The 20,996-nt window shown below is 52.7% G+C and overlaps 1 protein-coding gene across 1 annotated transcript in view; it reads right to left on the bottom strand.

Moving 5' to 3' along the window:
• MACROD1 (mono-ADP ribosylhydrolase 1) overlaps positions 1-20,996 on the bottom strand; it is a 203,971-nt gene that overhangs the window by 38,078 nt on the left and 144,897 nt on the right. The window contains exon 4 of the mRNA XM_045024864.1: positions 11,356-11,385. Within this exon, the coding sequence (XP_044880799.1) occupies positions 11,356-11,385 (30 nt within the window). The remainder of the gene's footprint in view (positions 1-11,355; positions 11,386-20,996) is intronic.

Raw genomic sequence — 20,996 nt, 5'->3', positions numbered from 1 at the left:
CCAGCTCCACGGACAGTCAGGCAGCCTGGAGAGTCAACTAGCCCAGGAGACTGGAGGTCCTGAAGTCCCCAACTCCAAGGCAGTCACCCTGGCGGGGCTGCCCTGGAGCTGGGACCCTGGAAGCTCTGGCAACAGTTGGCTGAAACAGTTTCACAGCTGCTATTCAGTGGTGGAGAGCCGTGAAACTGACAAGAATCAGCTCAGGAGCTGCCAGGGCTCCAGGGGCGCACACTTCATTTAGGAAACCCCATGTTTCGATGTTTCCAAAATGAAATACTGTGAGATTTTAGTTCAAGTTTTTGGGTTTTTGGGGTGAAATTTTTTCCAAAACTCAAAAATTATTGTAGAATAGAAATTCAGTTTCCCAGCCCATTCTGCACAGAGCAAAGAAACTGCCTGCTGGCGTTTGTTTCCACTGCGTCCAGGGAAAGAGGACTCTGTGCACATTATTTTTAAATAAACAGGATTGTACAGAAGAATGTACCTAACTCACATCATTGATTTCTCCTCCTAATGGAAACAGCCCAGCGAGTCCCTGGACACTGGCAAACCGCTCAGCCAAAGCGGTAGCAGTAACAATTGCAGCAGTGCTCAGGAGCTCCAGTTGTGGACCAGGACCCCCAGGTGCCACACAGACTAAGAACCAAAAAGGGTCAGGTTCTAACTCTGCTGGCTCTAGAGAAAGCCCCGAAGAGGATGTGACCTTCCCGGAGTTCAGAATCCAGGATTAGAATGACATTTATTACTGTTTAGAAACTCATGATTTTTTAAGCCAGTCTTGGGCTTTTTGGAGGCCTGCCTGGATTTTGATTGGGGAGAGGCAGTGGTACTGTTGGAATCTGGGCCAGGGTCTTGGCAGGTGTAAATGATCAGAGTTAATTTACACCAGATTAGGATCTAACCCAGTGTATTTTAGTTGAGAGGCGTGTGTATGTGTGGCAGTGCAGTCCAGATTGTAAACTCTTGGCCTCAGAGAACATTTAATGGCTAGATATTTGTACAGCACCCGGTACAATGAGGTCCCAATTGCCATTGGCATATGTCTGTTTTATTTATAATTTAAATTAAATTATAGGGCATGTAGGGGCTGCAACCAACGTTAGCCCCGTGTTGCGCCAGGTGCTGCACTAACTCCAACCACAACCAGCCCCCCATTGTGCCAGGCGCTGCACAGACCCCACAGAGATCAGGGCCCCCACTGTGTCACAAAGACCCCAGCAGAGATTGTGAGCCCCGCTGTGCCAGGTGCTGCACAGACAGAGTGAGAGACAGCCCAGGCCCTGACGCACTTCCAATCTAAACAGACAAAGGCGGCAGAGAGGAAACAGAAGCAATGAGCAGGAACCAGGAGTAGAATCGAAGCGTCCTGTTCCCCAGCCCACTGGCCAGGCCTCTAGACCAGTCAGCTCTGCCCCTCAGATCAACTGTTGCTTTGTGAGGAGAGTGGCAGTGGCTTAACAGTGTGATGGGAGGAGACTTTACACCGGCCCTAAGATGGAGAAGGGGGTGCATAAAAAACCCATCCAGTAGCAGCCTTGAATTAATCTGTCACTAAGCGCGCAGGCAGCGGCCCCGGCGCGTCCGTGATTTAGATGAATAATTGAAACGCTCCGATACATTTATTATCCCTTTAGTGCAAAAGTGGCAGAGAGAGACGAGTGGTAATTGAAAAATAGAACACAAATCTCTTGGTGAAAGCGCTGTTTCTTATCACAGAGTAAACATGTCAGGCCTAATAAACAAGAGAGACGCTGGGGGGGAGGAGGTGTTTGTTGATTTAATTCCTGATTTAAAGCCCCTGACTCTATTTCTTCCCCACACAAAAGACAAAAAGGGCTTTTCTTCCACTTCCCTCAGCCCCTCTATTGACCCAGGACAAAAGCAGTTTATAGCTGGACTGTCGAGGGGGAGAGCTCTGGACTCCTCGACATTGAACTGGCTGCTAGCAATGCCCAGCAGGGCCTGAGGCAGGCCTGGCACAGGGTAGGCCCTTCGGTGCCAGCCAGCTAGGCTGTGGTCCGGGAGCTCAAGTGGGGTAGTTTGCTGCTCAGGGGGAAGCTTAGAGTGTGGGGGGTGATTTGGGGGGGAAAGGGGTCTCTGTGCTGCAGGGATTAAGATGGGAGGGGTCAGCACAGGGGGTCACTGCTGGCCCTACAGAACCAGTGCTGCACTGTTGAATGCTATGCTGCAGAGAGCAGGGCAGTGGAAAGTGCTTTCCCCTTTGAGCTCAATGCCCCGATTTGGTGCTAGGGGGCGCTGTGCTGCAGGGAGCAGCGCAGGGGACCAAGTAGGCGGTGCTCTCCCCTTTGACCCCATCTTGGAAGCTTCTATGCACTAGCATAACGGAAACGTGAAATAATAACAATGCTGCCTTTCCTTTTTCTCTGCAAAGTCTGCGGAGCTCCTCCTCACAAGAAGCCATCCTTTAGCATGGCTTGAAGAAAGGATTGGGCTTTATTTACATGGGGGTAGAAGAGATTTCGTAGAGTTCAAGGCTAGATGGACCTATTAGATTACTTAGTCTGACCCCTTGTATAACACAAGCCAGAGAATGTCACCCAGTTACCCCTTGACTCAGCGCAGAGACTTCAGTTAAACCAAAACATTTCAGCCCTCAGGAGACTAACCAGTCATGAGACCGAGGAGCCACCAATGCCCAAGGCCCCTGCACTGGCAGGGAATTGCTGAGGTGAGTCATACCCAGGGGATCCCCACAGGTGACCCGCATCCATCCTGCAGAGACAGGTGAAAACCCTCAATGTCCCTGCCAATCTGACCTGGGTGAAATTCCTGACCCCAAATCTGATGATCAGCTGGACCCTGATCATCTCTGCAAAATTCACCAGCCAGGCAGCTAGAGAGACCAGCTCAGAACTTGGCCCACCCTGCCTGGTGCCCCATCTCCAGCTGTGGCTGATTCCTGATGCTTCAGAGGAAGGTGGAAAAAAACAACCAAACCAACCCAGAAGACAACTGGCTGACTGTGCTTCAGGGGGGGAAATTCCCTCCTGGATGCTTGTGGGCAACCAGCTAAAACCCTGAAGCATGAGATGAAATTAGAGTCGTTATCTAAATGCAGAGCTGCAGTATGGTTTTTAGAATGCAAATCAACTCTCATGCTTCAGGGCTTCTCTAATAGAGGATCAGGAAGATCCTTCTGCCCCATGGGCAGTTTCTCCTGTCAAGTGCCACTGGACAGCCTGTACTGAATGGATCTTTAGAACAATTGATCTTTTCCTTCTAAGAAACAAAATGGGTGTGACTCAGCTCTAAACAGGGATATGGGAAACTAAGTAATTTTAACTCTGTCCCTCCCACAGCTGATTCTCTGGGATCATCTGCGGGGGGAGGACGCTATGGCTGTCCAATGTTCCTCTGAAGCTGAGAGCTTGTCCCTGGAGTGGAGGAATGGAAGGACTTCCCTTGCAGAGAGATGGATGAGTCTCTCTCCCAAAGCCCCATGGGGGAAACAATGGAGCAGGAATTCTCAATTATCCACACATGGGCTAGAAGTTTAAAAGACACCTAATGAAAGATGCTCTATAAGGAGCTATAGGCGAGAGGGCAGCTTGACCTAGTGGACAGGACAATGGCCTAAGAGTCAGGTTCAATTCCTGGCACTGCTGGGTGACTTTAGACAAATCAATTCCCCTCCCTGTGCCTCAGTTTCCCCATCTGTAAAGTGGGGATAAGGATGCTTTGTAAAGTGCTTCAAGCTCTGTGGATGAAAAGCACTATCAAAGAGATAGTGGTTTGAGAGCTGTAGAGAAGGGATGATCCCCACCAGAGAGCTCAGGAATCACAATGTATGATCACTTGCCCAGCATGTTGTGGGGAGCTAGGGGATCCAGCTAAGAGAGAAACTCTTGGAGGGGATCGGGAGAATCCAGTGTCTAGAGGGAACATCGCCGGACCCCCTTTTTGAAAAGGCCTTACTACACCCACCAACCGTGGTACCAATAAACCCTAACCAGACCCTTCTTCTGCTCTAAACCCCAAACCTGACTCCCCCAACCCCAACACTGAGGTCTTCAAATCCAGCCTGGCTGCCTTTCTGGAAGGTGCTTTAGCCAAACACCAGATATTGAGTTCAATATGGGGGTGAAATTCTGGATGATCTAAGGGGCCCTTCTGGCCTTAAACTCTATGAATCAGAGTTTTGACTTAGAAAAGTGGGGAGTCCCCACTAGGGACTCGACCCTCTATTTGCTATTGATTTCACATAGAAGGTGCCTAGAAGGTGATGGGAGGCAGGAACAGATTAGATAGATAGATAGATAGATAGATAGATAGATTCCCAGTCCCACTGGCAGGAGGAAAATAAAATGCACTTTAAAATCAGCCCTGAGAAAAGCTCCTTCCTGCGCGCATGCATGAGCACACACACGCACATGCACACACACGCACATGCACACACACACTGAAACAGAGAAATGGGCCTTGTTGGGAGGGTTAGAAAGCGACTTGGCAGACACGTGTGCTCAGCAACTCAGCAGCAGCGTGGGTGGTCTGTACAGCAGTGAGCCAGTTGGAGGGCAGGGTCAGGAGTGCAAGAGATGTTGTGCTGTGTACATATGTGCTTAACGTGCACCATTGCGTGTGATGTGTGTGGATGGAGGGTGTGTATATATGGTCATCTCTTCCCTAGCTTCCCACTTGCTATGGGCAGCACCACCATGCTGCCTGGTGCTCAGGCCCAGAACCCAGGCGTGCCTACTGCAGCCGCATCCATCTGTCCCTCCCGGGAGGGGGCCAGTTATCAATGAGCCCCCCTGGGAGATGTGTGTGTCCAGATGTATGTTTTTGCGTGTACAGATGTGTCAGGGCGTGTGTAGATGTGAGTCTATGACTCAGTGTATCAGTGGGGATGTCTAGGTGTTGGGGGGTATCTTTGTGTACGCAGATGTTGTGGTGTGTGTTTGTCTGTGTGTATCAGGAAGAATAAGCAATGCAAACATCTGAGTCAAATCGATCTATATGGAGCCTGGGACAAAGAGTTAAAAGCAATTCTTTCTTTCTTGCTTGCCTGCCTGCTTTCTATGGCTGCAGCCCGCGGTGCGGGAGGCGAGGGGTGTGTGTGGATCAGGGACACAGTGTGGTCCTATTGTTTGGTTTTCAACAGAAGCGCTGGCCTGCATAAAATCCAGTCATTTGCTGGTTCCTGCCCCACGGCCTCTGCTTGCTCCTTTGTCACGTCACCTCCTTTCAGCTCCATGGCTTCTCCCCTAATGCCCAGCGAGGCTGCACTGAGACGGGACCTAGCTTTGCTTACCCCTGCTCTGGATGGGTCTGATGCTGAACTCCATTCTGTGCTAGGGGTCCTGATGCTGCTGGGGCTGGACTGCAAAATCCCCTATTGAATTGCCACGCTGGATCGGCCCAGGGGGCATCTAGCTGGGGCTCCTGTCTCCAGCAGCAGGCAGCACTAGCTGCTACAGAGGCAGGGGCAGAAAATCCTGCAGTTATGGAGTAAAGTGTCCCCAGGGACTTTTCCCCATGAAAGAAATGGGACAGACCCTCACTGGTGTAAATCAGTGTTGTTCCATTGACTCCAGTGGAGCAACACCAATTCCCACTACCTGGGGTTTCAGCCCTAGTGACTAATGGAGCAATGTTGATTTACAGCAGCTGTGGATCTGGCCCAGTGACTCCAATGGAGCTATAGCTGATTTACACCACCTGTGGATCTGGCCCCACTGACTCCAATGGAGCTATAGCTGATTACACCACCCGTGGATCTGGCCCCACTGACTCCACTGGAGCTATGGCTGATTTACCCCAGCTGTGGATCTGGCCCAGTGACTCCAATGGGGTGCTGCTGATTTACTAGCTAATCTTGGAGCATTTCCGCTACAGGGATTTTGCCCCAAATGCCGAGCGCAGTGTGTTCCGTTCCTAAATGTCCTTGTCAGGAAGAACAATCAAGTGCCTTCGCTTGGATTTTATTTTCCACCCTTAAAAGTTGTTTTGCAATCAAATTAAAGAGAGAGGCCGAGGCGGGGGGGAACATGGCCCTTCCTCTAATGCACTCACCCACCACTAAGTGCCATAAATCTGAGCCTGGTGTTAAAATGCAGGACCTCAGAACTCTGCTGTTTTACAAAAAATCCCCATAAATCTCCTGCGAGAGTGGACTAATGGACAGAACAACAGAATGACATGGGGAGAGGGCTCCAACACAGCTCTGACAGTGCCTGTGTTCTCAGCACCGCATGGACAGGAAGGGGCCAGCTCCAGCTGTCTTGTGATAGCACAGATCAGAGCCCTCATCGTACCAGGCGCTGCACAGACCCCGTCTGAGATCAGGGCCCCATTTTGCCAGGCGCTGCACAGACCCCGACTGAGATCAGGGCCCCATTTTGCCAGGCGCTGCACAGACCCCGACTGAGATCAGGGCCCCATTGTGCCGGGCGCTGCACAGACTCCGACCAAGATCAGGGCTCTATTGTGCCGGGCGCTGCACAGACTTCGACTGAGATCAGGGCCCCCATTATGCCAGGCGCTGCACAGACCCCGACTGAGATCAAGGCCTCATTTTGCCAGGCGCTGCACAGACCCCATCCGAGATCAGGGCTCCATTGTGCCAGATGCTGCACAGACCCTGACCAAGACCAAGGCCTAGGGTGACTAGATGTCCCGATTTTTAAGGACAGTCCCGATTTTTGGGTCTTTTTCTTATATAGGCTCCTAATACCTCCCACCCCCGTCCCGATTTTTCACATTTGCTGTCTGGTCACTCTAGCAAGGCCCCGCTGCACAGACATGCATCGAGGGAGTCCCTGCCCCAAAGAACTAATCATCTGACTTGACAAATAGCCTTTTATCCCCTTTTTGCAGAGAGGGAAACTGAGGCACAATGAGCACAGGGCCAGATTTTCAAGTGCCATACGCCCCCAATTGAAGCTGGATTTCCCACGGATCGTAGCTCCTGTTTAGGCACCCAAATGAACACAACCAGATTCTTCCAAAGGCTTTGCCAACACTTGGCTGGGCAGGTGCCCAACTCCCAATGATTACAAGACTTAGTACCTAGGTGCTTGGGAAAATTGCACTGGGTGCCTGTCTGCATCTTAAGACAACTACCTACCTTTGTAAATCCGGCCCCCGGGGGCCTAAGGGTACCAGTGTCCAAAGCATCTAAATGACTTAGGGGCCTACATCCTATTTTCAAAAGAAACTTAAGTCCAGTTAACACCCAATGGTTCTTAATTGCACGAATTCAGCTTTGAAGCAGAACTCGGTGGAAAACAGTTTTCCTGTTCTCTGAATATTTTGAGAGTCTGAACACTTCCCCTGCCCCGAATTGGGATGAAAATCAAAATCTTGACCAATTTTCCTGCACCGTGAACAGTTTCAACAAATGGGCGTTTTTGGCCAAAAGCATTTATCAAAAATTCCCCATCAGCTCTACATGCCTGAGTCATTTATCAAAAAAGGACAGCGGCCCCTAAGTCACTTAGACACTCAACATTTTTAGTCAAAGCACCTAAATCCCTCTGGATCTTTTTGAATATCCCAGCCTGTATTTAACATGCAGGCTGATTGCATGGCCAGCTGTTACTGCTCTCACACACCGATACACATGTGTCCCGACAGGGGAATTTATCCGAGTTATATTTAGCTCTGGGTAGTGGCAGGAGTCCTTCCGAGTTGTCAGAAAGCCCATCTTGCTCGCATAAATCTCACCATGCGTCTAAGCGAGCCCTGTCACTTCTCATTTACTGGGAGATCTACGTGCATCCTTTCGAAGAGATATAGAAATTGATTTGTTCTTTTGCTATTTTGCTGATTAGGGTTTAAAAATTCCCTCAGACTGAATACTTCAGGCTATTGCTTAGTCAACGCAAGAGAGCAACAAACTGCAAGGCTGGAGAGGCTGAGGGGTGGGCCTGGGGCTCAGGCCATCTGGGTTCTATTTCTAGCTGTACCACAGGCTCCTTGGACAAGTCACTTAAGGTCAAATTTTCAAAAATGGCTAAGTCCCATTTTCAAAGGTGGCTCAGGCATTGAGACCCAAATCCTCAAAAATATTTAGGTGCCTAACTCTCATTGATTGCCATGGGAGTTAGGTACCTTAATAGTCATTGAAAGTCAACACAAGTCATGTTTGAAAATGAGATATAGGTTCCTAAATCATGTAAGTGCTTTTGAAAATTTTACCCTTATGCTCAAATAAATTTGTTAGTCTTTAAGGTGCCACAAGGACTCCTTGTTCTTTTTGCTGATACAGACTAACACGGCTACCACTCTGAAACCTGTCTAAATTTAATGTCAGCGCTGAACTCCTTTAAGCATCACAACAAACTCTTGTGCTTTGGTTTAAATCTGGAGTGATTCCAGACTGACACCTGCGTAAATGGGATTTGAATCCACCCCCGCAAAGTCTCCATTTCTATAAGGCCTTATTTTCAAATGAACTTGGAAAGCCTTTGCAGTCTTTAAAGGGACTAATTCTCATGTACGTTTTTCATCAGCGTGACCACACCATTGAAATGCAGCCACCTCTGGGGTGAGGCGCAGCAATAGTATAAAAGCCACACAGCAAACAGTACACATCATTTTAGGGTCAGAATTAAAGAGGAGAGCCAAGTACCACTGTCATGCAGGGGTGCAACTAGGAACTGAAATTAACACTTGTTTCATACCTGGAGCTACAGTGCTAAGGTACTATGCTAGATAGATAGATAGATAGATAGATAGATAGATAGATAGATAGATAGATAGATAGATAGATAGATAGGAATGTGTAGAGCGACAGAAAGATAAAGGTGTATGGGAACAGACAGATGCCTACCACCAATGATCTGGGCTCGCATTACATGGCATGGGAATGCTTCCCCAGTGCACACAGACTCAGGTCTGCCACATTCAGGTTGCCGTGCTCCCACTTCCACTGATCTTGTGCTCTGCAAACCTTGCCGATCCAAAAGGCCAGGTTCTTCCCCCCCATTCTGCTGCCATGGCGGGAGGCTGAGTGCTGTACCCGCTGTCAGCAGTATTTGCGATGGGGGAGGTCACATGTTAATGGGGTGGCGGATAAATCCCACCCGACACCGTTTATCATCGAGTGACAACTCCAGGCCTTTTAAAAGTAGAAATAAAATGGGATCTCTGAGGTCAGGGATAAATAAGGGAGCTGTTACGGCTGGCAATGAGGAGGCCCCGGAGCGGGCAGGGCTGGGCGGGGGTTGTTTGTTTTCCTGGGTCATTAATTTCCCCTTCATTCCATTGCCTGCTTCAGGCTGCTGGCGCCATCATCTTGGGCTGTGACTTTGTGAAACGGCTGCTAAGCAGGGCTTGCTGGGTGACCCAGGCCGTGCTGGTGAGTGGAGTGGACTCAGTAGGGGGCGCTCTAAGCTTGGGGTCAGCACCAGCCTTGATGCCCCAGTGGCGTGGGGGGTCGGGAAGGGGCACTCCTCTCCTCATGGGCAGTGCTGATCCCAGCGGCCCAGCGTGGTGCTAGGGTGCAGTGTGCTGGAGGGAGCAGGGCTGGGGGCTCAGAGAGAGCACTCGCGGAGCTAGTGTTAGCCCTGGAGTCACATTCAAGTCTCCCACCTTAAATTCCCACCACCACATTCAGTTGGACACAACGCTATTCTCTTCCTGTGCTAAGCTGTTGTGTAGTGTTAAGCAGCCCCTGTGTTCCCTCCCTGGAGGCAGCTGCATCTCAGCACTGGGTGAAGGATCCCTGTGAAAATCAAGTGAAGTGACAGGGCATCAAAGACACACTGGGCATGGAAGAGGGACAGACAGGCTCTGTGTGTGTGTGTGTGCGTAACCGACTCTGGCTGCTGTGCAGGCAGGCGTGAATGGCCAAGCCGTCTCTGCCCAAGCAGAACCCCGTCCTCACTCATGTCCTGGCAGAGAGGGACTCTGCGGGCACCATGTCAAACCCACGTCTGACCGCGGACTACAGAAACCTTGAGGGAGCCCTGGGTCTGGGCAGGTTGGAGAGAGAGAGAGAGAGAGAGAGTGTGTGTGTGGGTCTTGTGGGTCTTCTTTCTTTAAGCCACTTTTATGTGATCATAGCAATGTAGGGCTGGAAGGGACCTGGAGAGGTCAGCTAGTCCAGCCCCCTGTGCTGAGGCAGGGCCAATAAACCTCCACCATCCCTGAAAGGTGTTTGTCCAGCCTGTTCTTGAAACCCTCCAGTGACGGGGAATCCAACCTCCCCTGGAAGGCCATTCCAGAGCTGCGCTACCCGTAGAGTCTGAAAGTTCTGCCTCACATCTGACCTAACTCTCCCTTGCTGCAGATCAAGCCCATCACGGCTTGTCCTGCCTTCAGCAGCTATGAATGGTGACGTTTAGAATGGGAATCCATCCCTCCACCCACCCCATACACACCCTAGCTCAGGGCCCCCATTGTGCTGGGCGCTGCACAGACACTTAAGCGTGGCTTTATCTCTGCCAGTCTAGTTGAAGCGCTGTGAGGGGTCCCTCTAGTGTGGACGTGGTTGAGGGTGACCAGACAGCAAGTGTGAAAAATTGGGACGGGGTGGGGGGTAATAGGAGCTTATATAAGAAAAAGACCCAAAAATTGGTACTGTCCCTATAAAATCGGGACATCTGGTCACCCGAATGTGGTTAGACCGGGACAAATGTGCTTTATCCCAATCTAGCTATGCTCAGAAGGGAAGGGAAGGGGAGCAAGCTGTACTAGTATAACAACAATCCCTAGCTCTTCCGTAAAAGCAGCAAAGAATCCTGTGGCACCTTATAGACTAACAGACGTTTTGCAGCATGAGCTTTCGTGGGTGACTACTCATGAAAGCTCATGCTGCAAAACGTCTGTTAGTCTATAAGGTGCCACAGGATTCTTTGCTGCTTTTACAGATCCAGACTAACACGGCTACCCCTCTGATACTGAGCTCTTCTGTGGCGGTTTCATCAGCAGATCTCCCAGTGCTTTACCCAGGGAGGTCAGTGTCTCCAGGGCTCTAACCATTAGGCATCACTGCTGTTTAAGGCTCTTTTATACCTGTATAACTGCATCCAATCTCATGCCGCTATAACTAGATCGGTAAAGAACCTGCCCCGCACACCCGACGGAGTTCTTCCAGGACACAGACTGTGTGCAGAGCAGCCCACAGTCAGAGGAAGTCCCTGCCCCAAAGAGCTCAGTATGTAAACAGACAAAAGCAGGAGGGGAAACTGAGGCACAGAGTGGGGCAGGGACTTGTCCACAGTCAGGAATTGAACTCAGGAACCCGGGGTCTCAGTGCAGCGCCAGAGACGGGTGCTCTCAATCTCCCTCGCTGCACACTTCGACACGTGTCAGTAATTCAAAGAAATTCAATATGGATTTTTTGGTCCAACAAAAACTCCAGCGCAAAGGTTTGAATTTCACACTCACCACCACCGCCTCCAAGCAGGGAGCTGTTAGCTGCAAAGAGACAGAAAGATCCCAAGTTATTAAAAGGACACTGGCTAGAGAGACATTATCACACACAGCCCTAGGCATGGCATGGAGATTTCTGAGCACATGGCTGTGGCAGGCCTCTTGTACACATGAGGGAAGGTCTTAAAGCCAATGAAACACAGAGAGGGGACAGGAGTCAGGACTCCTGGGTTCTCTCCCCAGCTCAAGGAGAGGAGTGGGGGGATCTAGCTTTAGTGGGTTAGAGCAGGGGTTGAAGTCAGGACTCCTGCATTTTCTCCCCCACCTGGGAGAGGAGTGGGGGGTCTGATGGAGTTGAGACTCCTGGGTTCTATTCCTGGCTGTGGGTGGGTAGTGGGGGGCTGAGAGCCAGGACGCCTGGGTTCTGTGCCTGGCTTGTGGTGTGACGGGGGGGTCAGGACCGCAGAGTGCTTTAGATTTCCAAGATGCTTTACAAACATGAACCAATTAATCATGGGCACTTAGCACTTGGCAGTTTGGCTGATGTCTACTCTGGGGCCACTTTGCATTACAGGAGTTCTCTGTTTACCAGTTCCTATAACGATGGGGAGGACGGGGCTGGCAGTGAGGAAAGATGCCCCTTTGTAGCTCCAGGGCACTCAGGACAATTTTTCCTCCAGGGAGCCCTTTCCCCTTCCAAGCCGTGGGCACATGGGCCTGGCTGTGATAACTGCCCCATGATAATCTTTCCATGGCCCCTGGTCCCCTCCACTCGGGGTTGCACAGATGCCAATCAAAGGAGGCAGGTCAGTGGTTTTCCCTGCTGACAGATGGGGAAACTGAGGCACGGAGAGCAGTAGGTGGCTGGGGACAGAACCCAGGAGTTCTGACTCCCAGCCCCTCCTGCTGTAACCTATTAGATCCTGCTCCCCTCCCAGAGCTGAGGATAGAACCCTAGCACCCCCCTGTTCTCACTGCTAGATCCCACTGCCCTGCCCCAGCTGTTGCAGACATTCTCTGGGTCTCCTGGTTATAGCCATGGCACTATGGGGCTCCGGGCTTGACTACAGGAGCCAGACAGGCTTTCAATGTGAGAGGGGGTGTTTCCAAGGTGACAGGAGTCTGATACGATGCTCCCGTTGCCAAGGTAACTCCCCGGTAACAGGTGCTAAACCATCAGCAAATTGCCAGGGCATGAATGAGAAGCGGAAATCTATCTGTTTCCAACCCCAGCCAGGGAGAGGCTAGTTTTGAGTGATCCCCTCTAATGAGGCCTGGGCTCTGATGAGCTTTACAAACAGCTCAACAATAACAAGTCTGGCGCTGAGATGCGGTGGGGTGAGGTCAGGGGGCTGTTTATATAGGGATGCCTTGTCCTGTGCTGAGAAGCAGCTGCCTCTGGAGTGGAAGCTGTTTACACAGAGATCCCTGGCCCCACACTGAGATGCAGCCACGTCTGGGGCAGGGCGCGGGGGCTGTTTATACACATTCCACCCACACTCATCCATTAGAGTTTTTCTTCAGTTTTCTGACCCCTTTTGCTAATGTAGGGTTCATGTTCTCCACTCATCTACCCAGGGTGTAACTGCACTTCCTTCTCCAGATTGCCTCCTGATTTACACCAGTCTGAGCACAATCAAACCAGATGGAGTGATACCTGATTCCCACCCATGTAAGCAGAACTGAGTGTGATGGGGTTACTCCAGATTCCCATCCGTGTGAGCAGAACTGAGTGTGGTGGGGTTACTCCAGATTCCCATCCGTGTGAGCAGAACTGAGTGTGGTGGGGTTACTCCAGATTCCCACCCATATGAGGAGAACTGAGTGTAATGGAGTTACTCCAGATTCCCACCTGTGTGAGCAGAACTGAGTCAGCAGGGTTACTTCAGCTTCCCACCATCTTGGGCAGTACCAGCGACTGACTGACACTGACCCAGGTTGCTGATGGAGAATGGGCTGGCTGTCCTAGATGCCATTACCCTAACCCCTCAGTCAGACATCCAGAGAGCCCATCTCCCAGCTGAGTCTGCCCCTAATGCCAGCAAGGGCCGATCTGCCCACCAACATTTAATCTTGTACTTGGCGCGGTTTACCCCAGTCCCGGACACCTGCCCCTTCTGCGGTGTGAGGGAGACCCTGGCACACGTTTACTTGGAGTGCGCCAGTTTGCAGCCCCTATTCCGGCTCCTCACAAATACAGTCAAACCTCGCAATAACGCACCCCGCCATAACGCGAAATCGCATATAACGCGATCACAGGTTGGCTCCCCTTTAAGGTATAATCCAGTAGGGTACTGTACCAATGGTCCCCAACACCATGGCAGGGGAGGAAGCTGCAGCCCCCCACCTGCTGGGGACAGAGAATTCCGAGGCTGCTGGCACCAGTGCTCTCTGACCCCAGCAGGCGCAGGGCCCCAGCTTCTCTCCGGCTTCTCCGGGGCTGCGGGCGCCGGTGCTCTCTGTCCCCGGCAGGTGCGGGGCCGCGGCTTCTCTCCAGCTTCCAAAGGAGCTGCAGCCCCATGCCTGCCGGGGACAGAGAGCACCGGCGCCCGCAGCCCCGGAGTTCTCTGTCGCCAGCAGGCGGGGAGCCGCAGCTCCTCTCCCCTGCTGGGCACTAGGCACCAGGGGCACTAGGGGGCCACTGAAAAACGGACTGGTTTGAAACCCCGCTATACCGCGACCCCGCATTTAGCGCGATGGAATTTTTTGGACCCCAGAGGTCGCCTTATAGCGGGGTTTCACTGTATTTTGTTACACTTCTGGCTGTGCTTTCCCCCTCACCTCCTTATCTACGCACTCCCCATCCGTGGCCCCACAAAGCCACGGGATCTCCTGGTCAAGCTCCTCCTGGCCCTGGCTAAAACGGCCATCTACGCAACCAGGGAGAGGAAGCTGGCCGATGGGGTCTCCTGTGACCGTGGGGCCTGTTTCCGATCCTCCGTCCGCTCACGCATCCGGGCAGAGCTCCTCTGGGCGGCGTCCGCTGGCTCCCGTGACACCTTCGAGGAGCAGTGGGCGCTGTCCCGGGTTCTCTGCTCCGTGTCCCCGTCAGGTTCCCTTTGTTTGACCGTTTGACCTCACTCCCGTCCCTGTTATCTCATTAGTTGTCCCCTGGAATTATTTGGTTTCCAGGCCCTATGGATCCTCCCCTTAGGCTGGGGGGAGTGGGGGGGCTCTGCCCACCCACTTCCTGGTTCCCAATAGGAACACTTAATCTATCAGCTTCCCCGTCACCCCAAACCCGGTGCTAGAAATGAATGGATCCTGTCGGTCTTTCCCCATCCCCGCCACGCTTGGATGCATGGGGAACACCCTGTGTAGAACTCTCTGAACCCATCCAGGGGCGGGCAGGGGAGGGCTGCTAGAGGGCAGCGTCTCGCGTCTGTATCAGGCTTCCTATGGCGGAACAATCAAATCCTCTGGTTATATTCCTGGAATGGAGGTTTTACCTGCCCCCCTTTCCTCCCTGGCAGCGAGAAGCTGTTTGGAGAAGGAGCAACATTTTGGGAATGTTCAGGGGTAGGTGAAGTGTTCAGAGTGACTCAGTAAGGGGTGCTCTCCCCCTGAGTAAGTGCTGACCCCAGTTCTCCAGTGCAGCACTAGGGGGTGCTATGCTGCAGGGAGCAGGGTGGTGGGGGCTCAGTAGAGGGTGTTCTTCCCTGGTAGGCAATGCTGGCTCCAGTGCCCCAGCATGGTACTGGCAAGTGTTGTGCTGCAGGGAGTGAGGTGGAGGGCTCAGTAGGGGGTGCTCTTTTCTCTAAATCAGCAGGATTGTCCCTTAGTATGTGTCTGTGCTATGCCTGGCACAATGGGGATCCTGGTCTTGGCCAGGGCCTGTGTAGCCCCTGGCACAACTGATACTGGATTCTTCACTGCCTTTCTTAAATTGTTATATAACCCTGTTAAACGACTCCCCATCCCAGAGGTGGCTGCATCTAAGCACCAGGCAAGGGATCTCTGTATAAATAGTCCCCACACTGCTCCCCGGAGGTGGTCACTCTCAGCACTGGGTGAGGGTTCCCTGTATAAACAGCCACTGTGCCCCTCTCCAGAAGCAAATAATGTGGCGAAATGCGGCGGCAGATTTGGGATAAAAGGACAGAGGAATAATCTGATATTTCAGAGGTGACCCCAAGTCACCTCAGTGAGAATCTGAGAGTGTTCTCATACCTTGGAACCTGCTCTTCCTCAATCAAACCTGCTCCTCTGGGAGGGGGGTGTGTGTGTGTGTGAATGCCTTGTTTGAAATTCCCTATTATTGCGGGCTGTGCTTCCCAGTGAAAAAAAAAGATCAGCTGAGATTGCAGGAAAAGGTGGCTTTCAACTCTCCCTCCTTGCCAAATCCACCTGTGAACTGAGCAGGGCTGTCAGACGGTCCCGGTGCTGCGTGGGCTGGCTGGGCCAGACTGACAGGGTCAAACACTGCTTAGCAAACCATACCCAGGCCAGTCTCCTGGGACTGGACAGCGGCTAGAAATGGAGCTGGGGGGATTAGGAACCGATCGATTTTGGGGACAGGGCAGAATGTGTGTAAGTGTGAGTCAGCGTGCACAGGAGGGTGTGTGTATAAAGGTTAGAGGTGTGTGTGTGTGTGTGTGGAGTGGGAATATGTGTGTGTAGGGAATCTAGGGATAGATAGATAGATAGATAGATAGATAGATAGATAGATAGATAGATAGATAGATAGATAAAGGGGGTGTATGGAGATAGATAGATAGATAGATAGATAGATAGATAGATGGGGTGATAGGGTGTGTGGGGATAGATAGAAGAGGTGTATGGGGATAGATAGATAGATAGATAGATAGAGGGGGCGAAGGGGCGTATGGGGATAGACAGAAGAGGTGTATGGGGATAGAACAGGCTCTGCATTGATTCAAGGTGTACCATTCTCCACAGTTCCTGAACAGTATAAACAGCTCCCCGCCCTGCCCCAGAGGTGGCTGCATCACAGCACCAGGCAAGGGAACCCTGTATAAACAGCCCCATGCCCTGCCCTAGAGGCAACTGTATCTCGGAGCTGGATGAGGAGTCGCTGTAAACACAGCTCAGAGAACGGAGAAAGATGCTCTCTCCCTTTCCGTTTGCTGACAGTCTCCTGCTTGGGGAGTAATTAATTCTGGTGCCACAAAGCCCAGCAAGCTGCTGTTGATTTTGCCGTGTTAATGTGAAGAGCTAATGAAGACAGAATGCCCATGGGGATCCCAAAGCACTGAGACCAAAGGGAGCAGAAAGGCCTGGGCAGGGCAGATGCACTGGCCACCTTGCCAGCACCCTGATCCCCTCCCCAGCCTGCGTTCCACCATGGGGGTGTCTCTGTGCCAGCACTGGGCAAAGCCCCGGGGCTCTTAAGGGACCCCAGCGTCCTGCTACCAGTCCTCCTCCCCTCATTCCTCTCCCCCTTTGTTAATTAACACAGCCACAGCTGAGCTGGCTGGCGTTCAGAGGCAGAGCTGAGCCAAATGATCTGGCTGGGTTTCAGGAGCTGGGAGCAGCAGTGGTGCAGCGAGCAGGGGGTGCTGCCACATGGGATGGGATGGGCATCCCACACTGTCTGGACCCTAGTAGGGACTGTTCCTAGTCACACAGCTGGTCACAGCAGAGCTGCAAACACAACCCAGGAGTCCTGAGTCCCAGTTCAGTCCCTTGATTGACCTTCATGCTGTGGGGGTGATTCCTTTTGCCCGGTGGCCATTTGCACCAGTTCTATGCAGGTGTGACACAATCAGAGCCGTGGGGCTTGCACAGCTACTTTGCACTAGTGTGAATGGCTGCACGAGGGGCAGGGCAATGGGGAACTGGGCTCACGGTGCAGACAAATGGCAAATCAGGCTCACAAGGATTCAAGAAAGGGTTGATTAAGGACTAGGAGAAAGGACTCCTGGGTGCTATTCCCAGTCAGGTTGGGGTCTGTGAAGCGCCTGGTGCAACGGGGCCCTGATCTCAGTCAGGATCTGTGCAGCACCTGGCACAATGGGGCCCTGATCACGGTCGGGGTCTGTGCTGCACTTGGCACAATGGGGCCCTGATCTCAGTCGGGGTCTGTGCCGCACCTGGCACAATGGGGCCCTGATCTCGGTCGGGGTCTGTGCCACACCTGGCACAATGGGGGCCTGATATCAGTCAGGGTTTGGGCAGCACCCAGCACAATGGGGCCCTGTTCTCTGGCAGGTGTGACTGTAACACAAACTAATAATTTGCAACCTCTGGTCCTTGCCAGCACAACAGCATCTCATTCACTCTGCCCAGAAGATTCATTCCTCTTGCCACCTTATTCTTCCCATCCCCTCCCCCTGCAACTGAAGTACCGACAGCTGGCTACAAATTATCCCCCATTATTAACGTAAGAAAACTAGAGGCAGTGGGTGATTCAAAGAGACAGTGGCACAGACACCCGGGTATTTTTAGGGATTGGCTTGAATTGCAGTGCCAGGCTGCAAAGATGTGAGCCCAGCTCATAAGAATTTGGTAGCAGGCAGGGAGGGAGGACTCTGCATTAATCTGTGGTGTAGGAACGAGTAGCAGAAACAATCCTGTGCCCCACCCCAGAGGGAACTGCATCCCAGCGCTGAGTGAGGGATCCCTGTATAAGCAGCTCCTGGGCCCCACCCCAGAGGTGGCTGCATCCCAGTGCTGGGTGAGGGGTCTCTGTGCATTGGGTTATAACTGCGACTTCCCAGCACCAGCCTGGGTCTGTGCATGAGTAGGAGCTAGAGGCTGGTACCTTCACTCTGCAGTGCTCCAGGACAGGAAATATCACTGGCGCTAAGGGATACAGTTCCTGCTGTTATCAGGCAGCCTGACAGTATAGTGAGCTGCCTACGACAGCAGGGACAGCAGTGCCTGGCCCAGCGGGCCCTCCAGCCCTATGTCCTATGAGTGTGGAAAAGGAGTGGAGCTGTACTGACACTCCCTGAACCACGTATCCTCATTTGCACTAATCCAAAATGGGGGTGAAACATCATCACGTCCTGCCCAGTGCTGGGAATGGAACCCAGGAGTCCTGGCCCTCACCCTCTCTGCTCTAACCACTAGACATCACTTCCCCCACAGAGCTGGGAGCCAGGTCCCTCCTCCCCTCACTCTGCTAGTCCTGGAGTCACCCTTCTGCAAGCGCCTTCAAAGTCACATGCCAACTGCTCCTCCACCCACCTTAATAATTGAGATGCCAGTGGCTGGGGGCTCTGCTTGATGCTGGCCAGGGCTGGGGCCAGGGCAGGGACAGCCCAGCTGTGCCCAGGTCTGAGCCTCACTGCCCTCATCCCTCCTGCTTCTCGGTCCCCAAGGGAACACGCATACCCCCAGGGCTCTCACACAGTCACAAGCTCCCATATCCCTGGAGCAACAGGACCCCCTGACCCGGATGACCCCCGCCAAGGACCTCAGATCCCCAGTACAATGGGGACACCCGGCCCCAGACAACATCCCAGAACCCCTGCCCCTGGATCCTCAGTACAAGGGGACCCTGGCCCCAGCTGACACCCTAGGACCCTTGAGCCCAGTTACCCAGTTCAAGGGGGCTCCCTGCTCCAGATGACACCCCACCCCAGGACCCCGATCCCAGATTCCCAGTACAAGGGGACCCCCAGATGACACCCCAACCCCCCCAAACATACACATGACAGACATTAGTCACATCATCTAATGCACCACCAGGAGGGGCTCGGATGCCACAGTGATGGGCATGGGGTGAGAACTTCTCTGGGATACACATGGTGCCAGCCCAGGCAGGCACCCCAGGGACCTGGCCAGTGTGTTGCTGCTGCTTGCATTGGTATTCCAGGCCACCGCTGCGCTCCCTCCAAACCCCATCGCTGTGCTCCGGCTGTTCAAGGAAAACACCCGCCTTCCCCTGTCTCTTCCTTGGCATCAGGCGTTTCCGTTGCCAAGCAACGGCCTCGAGAGGCTTTTCCTGCCACTGATCAAATTTGCCAGCCGCTGGCTGGAATGGCTGGACCCAGGTGCCTGCTACCTGCAGCACCACCTGAGACCCAAGGGCTGGGAGGGAGGGGGCTGGCGCTTGCCAAAGACCCTTCCAAACCCACAGGCAGAGCCTGCATGTAAACTCCAATGAGCTGCTGCCTGTCATGGGAGGTAGGTGGATGTGGCCCTGAGACACAGTGTGCAGATGTGCCTGGAGCATGGCATGCAGCAAGACTGACATGTTGAAGGTGGCATGTGCTGAGATTAGCATGTGCCATGCACAGAGCTAAGCATGCATGAGGGAGGCATGCAGCAAGAGTGCCATGCACTGCAGATGGCATGCAGGATGCAATGAGATGAGCATGCATCACAGGTGGCACACAACGTGTCAATGGGCCGAAGCTGTATTTGCAGGCGGCGCTGTCCAAGTGTCCCCTCCCCAGTCACTCCCCGGGGCCTTGCTTTGGAACCTTGGAGCTGCCCTGGTCCTGGACTGTGGGAGAGGAGAAAATCCACTGGAGACCCATGGGTAACAGTGAGCTAGATATACACACACATTGGGCTGCTATGCACTGGGTGCTGCACAGACTGATCGAGATCAGGGTGCTCCCTGTGCCAGGTGCTGCACAGACCCCGACTGAGACTGGGACCCTGTTGCGCCAGGTGCTGCACAGACACCGTTTTGCTCTAGTGCAGGTAACTACACAAATTTTGTGCCCTGTGGCTGTGGGGCTTCCAACCTCCATGCTGATTTTTTATATTCATTGCTCCAACTCTGGAGAACCCAGCTCCTGCTTGCAAAAGCGGAGCCCTCCAAAACTTACGCTGGCTGGGGCTGAAGGAGAATCCCTATCAGCAGTATAGGGATTATGACACACACACACATCAGCAGTTCGACTTGGACCAGCAGAGGGCAGCAGGAAGGCACATGCACAGCTATAATCTCGCACTGGGGTGATCTACCAGTTGTAGATTATAAAGTCACACACAAATCTCAGGAGCAGAAAGCTCCAGCATGATTTAACTTAGTGGCTCCCTGCAGCATGAGCTGTACAAAGTGGGGCGTTGGGGGCAGGAGAGTAAGGAAAGGGGGCTCTCCAAGATCACACTGATCCTGGGATGGTGGGAGCCATGGCGGGGGAGGGAAGAGGGAGTTAGTGGGAAATCTGCAGCAAACTGGAGGCTTTTTATAGAAACACTAAAATATCAAATTAGGGAGGAATTATAGGAGCATAATAAGGGCCCTTCATTAGCGGAGCAGAGCCGGGTGGAAGAGGGGGAAATACACGAGCGGGGAGGGGAATAAATATGTATGTGGCTCTTCCTCATTCCTCGCAGATTCATTAGCCCAATACTGCAGGAGGAGTTTCTCTTTCCGTGCTGCGGGCCAGGGTTTACAGATCTTAAATTACAATGATTCACGCTCTGCTGCTGGATGTTGTTGTTAACGTTATGGTAGCACCTATAGGGCCTGACTGAGATCAGGGCCTCCATTGTGCCAGGCGCTGCCCAGACCCCGACTGAGATCAGGCCCCCATTGTGCCAGGCGCTGCCCAGACCCCGACTGAGATCAGGCCCCCATTGTGCCAGGCGCTGCCCAGACCCCGACTGAGATCAGGCCCCCATTGTGCCAAGTGCTGCACAGACTCCAATTCCTCTTCAACCTATCAGGCTCCCAACACCACCAGAAAAGAGATACCTAGGTTGGAAAAACAGCTGTCATCTTACCTAGC

Source organism: Mauremys mutica, chromosome 7 (genome assembly GCF_020497125.1).
Source record: "Mauremys mutica isolate MM-2020 ecotype Southern chromosome 7, ASM2049712v1, whole genome shotgun sequence".
Lineage (NCBI taxonomy): Eukaryota > Metazoa > Chordata > Testudines > Geoemydidae > Mauremys > Mauremys mutica.
The sequence above is the reverse complement of the archived record's forward strand: the minus strand, read 5'-3'. Positions and strand labels throughout refer to the sequence as shown.